The sequence below is a fragment of the Danio aesculapii genome, chromosome 7 (assembly GCF_903798145.1).
Source record: "Danio aesculapii chromosome 7, fDanAes4.1, whole genome shotgun sequence".
Lineage (NCBI taxonomy): Eukaryota > Metazoa > Chordata > Actinopteri > Cypriniformes > Danionidae > Danio > Danio aesculapii.
The window spans coordinates 57,444,931-57,450,930 of NC_079441.1; the positions used below are offsets into that span (position 1 = coordinate 57,444,931).

The 6,000-nt window shown below is 33.8% G+C and overlaps 2 protein-coding genes across 3 annotated transcripts in view; both read left to right on the forward strand.

Moving 5' to 3' along the window:
* Positions 1–4,242, forward strand: part of ppp1r14bb (protein phosphatase 1, regulatory (inhibitor) subunit 14Bb) — a 43,995-nt gene extending 39,753 nt beyond the window's left edge. Inside the window, exons 2-4 of the mRNA XM_056462256.1 lie at positions 1,016–1,099; positions 1,191–1,223; positions 2,419–4,242. Coding sequence (XP_056318231.1) covers positions 1,016–1,099; positions 1,191–1,223; positions 2,419–2,487 — 186 coding nt within the window. The 3' untranslated portion in view covers positions 2,488–4,242. The remainder of the gene's footprint in view (positions 1–1,015; positions 1,100–1,190; positions 1,224–2,418) is intronic.
* A 318-nt stretch (positions 4,243–4,560) lies between these two features.
* Positions 4,561–6,000, forward strand: part of brms1 (BRMS1 transcriptional repressor and anoikis regulator) — an 18,972-nt gene continuing 17,532 nt past the window's right edge. For both annotated transcript variants that reach the window (XM_056462257.1, XM_056462258.1), the window contains exon 1: positions 4,561–4,676. The gene's annotated coding sequence lies outside the window, so the exon portion shown is untranslated. The remainder of the gene's footprint in view (positions 4,677–6,000) is intronic.

Below are 6,000 nucleotides of genomic sequence, written 5' to 3' on the forward strand. Positions count from 1 at the left end.
TAAAGTAAGATTTGTTTTTATTTTATAAAAGAAATTAACACTTTGATTCAAGCAGGCATTTAATTTGGTTAAATGGCATTTAATCAAAAGTGTCACAAAAACATTGTTTAAAAATAAATGCTATTCTTTTAAATCCTGTAAAAAGTGCTATAGTTTCCACAAAAATAAGCAGCAGTTTTGATTAGAAGAAATGCTAATTCTTCTTAGCATATCAGAATAATATATGCCAGTTAAGCATGGGACGATGACCCGTTTCAAGGTTTACCGCAATTTGGAAAACTCAAGGTTTTAAAACTGCCAGAATTTTCTTTTATGCTGTTCCTACGGAATATAAAAAAAAGTATGTATTTTTTTGCTATATTTTATTTAGTTTTTTATGCCAATAGTATCTCCAGCAGAAAAAGACCCTCCACATCAAAAGCTATTGTTCCAAAATACTTTAAATGTTTCTTAAAATAAAATATATTGTGTTCAAAGGGGATTTTTTTACCCAGCCTTTTAAAAAGAACATATTTTAGAGCAGTAATCACAATACTGTGAAAGCGTGATAATTATATCTAAGGTTATCATACCATCACAATCTTATACCAGCCCATGCCCACTGCCAATTCATCTGAATCCTAAGTAATGGCTGATTAAAATGATTTTCCTTAAATCCGAAATGAACTGTTTGAGTGACACAAGAGACACCTCTAGTGGTGAAGAAGCAGCATTACACTGACCTTTATCAACCCTGGCTGCTATTTGTGTAAAGACTGATCCCAAGTCACTTTCTAGAGTCATCTGTGCAACCAGCGTCACTGTGTTACTATTGTCTGTGCCTAGCTACTCTTTCCTCACTGGATTTCTCGGCCCTTTGGGAAAAAGCGAGAACTTCTAAGAGCTGTAGGGGATTCTTAATATAGTTGTGCAATTTACAATTAGCTGTTACTTCCAGGTGGTATCCTAATAGACATAGTCTTCATCCACACAGATAGTCCATGTGCTTCATGATGCTTATATTTGTGTATTACAGGAGGAAGCCATTCCAGAGCTGGAGATTGATGTAGATGAACTATTAGATATGGAGAACGATGTAGATCGTGCCGCAAGAGTCAAGGTATTCTTCTCAAGAAAGACACATTCAATAATTTACAACATTTTCTTCTACTTTTTTTTAAATCTGACTTTGTGCTTCTATTTTTCAACAGGAACTTTTGGTAGAGTGTTATAAACCTACTGAAGTGAGTAAATCATATCATATCCAAGAGTAGACTAGACATATGCACACTTTTTGGACATTTTACATCTCAATCCCTAGAACTAACTAGTGGAATTGATTAAAGCATGTCGATGCATACAATGAAAACAGGATTAAATTACACAGATATATAAATGAAGCCATTAATTGTCTTTACATTATAAATATTTCTGGGCAAACAATTGTTTTGATAATATACAGTTGAAGTCAGAATTATTAGGCCCCCCTTGAATTTTTCTTTCTATTTTAAATATTTCCCAAATTATGTTTAACAGAGCAAGGACATTTTTACAGTATGTCTGATAATATTATTTTCTTCTGGAGAAAGTCTTATTTGTTCTATTTCAGCTAGAATAAAAGCAGTTTTAAATTTTTTTTAAAAACATTTTAATATTATTAGCCCCTTTAAGCAATTTTTTTTTCTCAATAGTCTACAGAACAAACCATCGTTATACAATAACTTGCCTAATTACCCTATCCTGCCTAGTTAACCTAATTAACCTAGTTAAGCCTTTAAATGTCACTTTAAGCTGTAAAGAAGTGTCTTGAGGAGTATCTAATAAAATATTATTTACTGTCATCATGGCAAAGATAAAATAAATCAGTTATTAGAAATGAGTTATTAAAACTATTTTGTTTAGAAATGTGTTGAAAAATCTTCAAATAATTCAGTAATAATTGAGGGGGCTAATAATTCTGACTTCAACTGTATTTAACAAAATTGTTTTGTAGTATTGTTTTTATGTACATGTGTATATCACACATACATAATAAACATATAATACACACAGATCTATTATGTCAAAACAAATTTTATTTTGGAAGCGATTGATCATGATTAATCTTTACCCAGCACTAATTGAAGAGTTCAGATGCAAAAACCTCTAAATGCCGGCTGAAATGTTCTCCTAAAATAAACTTTTTTTTCAGCCTCCTGTGTTCATGTTCAGTAATTTCACTTGAAAGTTAATGAAAAAAACGGATTTGTCACTACAAAAGTAAAATTACTGAGCCTACATAAAGGAGTAAAATTCAAATTTTAGATGAAAAAATCAAATGGCTTTTAGAGGTTTTTACATCTAAACTCTTCAATTATAAAGAACAATCAAGCAGATTGTGGTAGGTAGAGTTTTAGGACTTGTCAGCTTTCTAATGTCTGCTAAATGTATTCTCTGTAGGAGTTTGTAGCTGAATTGTTGGACCGGATCCGTGGCATGCAGAAGCTCAGTACTCCTCAGAAGAAATGAAGCTCCTCCCGCCTCCACCTTTCCTCAACGTATCCCGCTTCTCCTTTTGCAGTTTAAGGGGCGTTTCTGTTCACCCCTGAGCAGGTGCTCATCCTTGGCTCCGTTGCATCCATTGGGGAGGAGGTGGAGGCAAAGTTACTGGAGATTCAATCAGATCCTTATAAGCAGGGCTTATTTTTTTCATAATTTTGTTGTTTTTATTTGTATTATTTTATTCTGTTTGGCTTTTTTTTTTGTAAAGGAGGAATGAATTTTGAAATGTTTTGGAATGTATTTTTTCTTGTTGTTACACATGCATATTAGTCTTTATGCATAGTATAATATTATTTTTTATGAATTAGTTTTGTTAGAATTATATCTTTTAAATATGGTTTCAGAGCTCCCTGCAGTCTCGGTGAGCACATGGACTAAATCCTTTGTGAAACTGTGACGTTCCTTGGTTTAAAGTGACGTCAGAGGAGATCAGACAGAAGCGGCCTTGTGGATTTTTTTGTTTTGTTTTGTTTTTGAATCCTCCTCTTCTTGAAATAAGTGTTCAGGAACATTAAAGGACATTTTAATTAAAAGGAAAAAACTAATAAATAAAGCAATCAAAGCTGTTTGAAGAAAGGGAGTTACTTTAGATTTGTGATATTAACAGGGGAGGGAACAGTAAGGCTTTGATACTTTAATTTCCCCCTGTCTTATACACACACACACACAAATCCATGAGCATCACCACCCTCAGGGATCAGGACAAATTACCACACACACGCACACTACCACAACCACAGCTGAGGCTCTTGGGCCTCACACATACACACATTCACAGATGTGCATGATTGCTGACTCTTCTAGAGATAGGGAGGGACTGAATGAGGCTAGACAGGCAGCAGTACGTCACAGTCACTGGCAAACGTACGTTAAGAATTAATCCTCTCACGTGACTCTCCTAAATCATCTTTCCAAGGAAGCCATCTGCTCTTTTTGTCTCAGCCAATCAAACACTATAATAAGAGGGCTAATAGTCTCACTCGGTGCTCTTGAAATTCACCAATTCAACATTTCCAGCAGGAGTTTAAGGAGAGGGTTTCCTATCACATACTAGCACATCTATATAAATCATTCACTGAAGCTCATCCTGTCATTCACTTGGGAGTCACATGAAGTCAGGTAGAATGACAGATGTCCACTTGTTTTATTTTAATAATTATTAATAAAAACAATTATTTGACTTTTTCCTATTTTTTTTACCTGCCCATCAGCTTTTCATTTCACATGAGAGTCATGCTTATACTTTCAGATGTTGCCTTAGGTTACATTTGTTATGACAACCAAATAATTTAAATCATGTTTGATAAATACACAAGGGGGAAAGGAATAGAAAATACCTACACAAGTAGATTTTTTAGGAATAAATCAAAGGTTCTTGTACTTTCAAAGATTCTTTTTTTTCTAGGAAAGGAATTGACTATATTTGGAGCAAATTTAGATGCATTAACATCTATTAACAAAATTGAATCATCTGTTTTATCATTGTGTGGACCTTGTAGTACTGTTGATTTCTCTGCTGTGTCCAATGTGACGTGCAGATTAAAATAATTAACTTGATTGTAAAAAGTAATACAGATTTTGGAAATGTTAGAATTTGTGCAAGACTGCTCGAGCTCATACCTTTCAAAGGAAAAAAGAGTATCTTGTAGCAATACTAAACTGATTTGTTTTTTGCCCAGTTTTTACACTTTTATGCAAGTTTAATAAAAATATGTAAAATGACATGATCTGACTGTTTCTTTGTTTCCTAACTATGTATTGCTCATTTAAGAATGCTTTAATATTGTAAGAATAATCAGCATGTTTAGTAATGGAATTTGTTTATTCAATATACAATATTTCAAACAAGCTTTCTTCAGGGAAACCTTTCAGTGGGTAGAAAATGCGGCTTTAAATGCTATGCTCCAAATGCTAATGCCAGGTTTGATACCAACTGTAATCGACGAGTCCGCGATTCTTCATCTACGAGCTTCTATTGGTTCTCATATGAAGCGAGGTTTGCGTTGATTGGCTATCGTCTCCAAAAAGCAGTGTGTTTCAACAAACGAATAAACGCTGAGGAAGTAGACCTGTCCGATGTCAACTTGCCATGATATGCAAATTCAGTCCAAAATATGTCATATTTCTTCCATGCGTAAAGAATAATCGACAAGAAGGTAAGCTACTTTGCGGTGGTTTATGCAGTTAATAGAGTTTGCCTGTAAGATTTAACACGATGGTGTGTTGATATCCCGTGTCTTGCATCGGGTGCATTTGTCCTGAACATTTGCGGAATACATCATTACGAAGTATGATAATTAATTACTACATTGTAACTGAGACGTTTTAACAGCCGTAACTTTTTGTTTTTCACTCTTGTTCGCGAACACCCCATGTAACGTTACCGCTTTATACTAACGTTAGGCACTTCTTGCCTCTGAATGAAGTGCGGAGTTGGTCAAATGAAAAACGAGTTTTTATAACTAGCCTTAATGCACAACTGCACGAAACTGTATTTAGTAATATATCTCACAGCATATAATGTATGAGCTGTAGATGCACAGAATGAGTAAGTTAGTGAGCTTGTTATGTAGCTAAGTCAGTGCAGTGCGGCCTTTAGAGGATGTACATGACACACACGGCGAGTTTGTAAACACGCAGGTCACATACATTGCTTTTAAAGTGTTCATTCATTAAACTATGATTTATGATTGCCGCACTGAACGATGTTTTCCCTCTCAAATTAAACAAAAGTGGTTAATAGGGTCTTACGCAGCTCTTGGTTTCTTGGGTGCTTTGCTCTTGGCGGCTAGTGTCCTCTAGAGGTCTATAGTTTGCTACGTTGTTACGCATAAACATTAACATTATATTTTTCTTAGTTCTGAGCGCCTTTTGAGACCGATAGCTTAAAATGTATATTTAAGTATTTTTGTTGTCACATACATTCGTATATGAATGTAACGTTACATGTTTTTAATAACCAAGTAATCAGGGATGAGCAAAAATACATTGAAATGTATTTTAAAATAAAATACCAAATACATCAATTTTACATGTATCAAAACAAACTACAAAATACAGCAGTCACAAGTATCAAAATAAAATACTGTATTTTGTATTTTAAAAATACTACAAAATATTTCTTCACAAACCTTCCATTAATAGGCATATTAGATCAGTACCTTCTAGGCATAGGCTTGTATAAAATTCTGACGGTATGATAACCTTGGATAAAAATATTACGGTTTCACGGTATTATGATTACTGCTCTAAAATATATTCTTTTTAAATGTCTGAGTAAAAAACAAAAACTTTTTTCCCCTTATGAAAACAATATATTTTATTTTTTGAAATATTTATAATATTTTGGAACAGTAAACATGTCAGGCTAAATAATTGAGATTAATCATTGACTTCTGCTGTCTTCATTTGTTTCACAAACAGATTTCCTTACAATTTGCATCTCTAGATATCTTTTCTGCTGAAGATACTGTTGTCCTA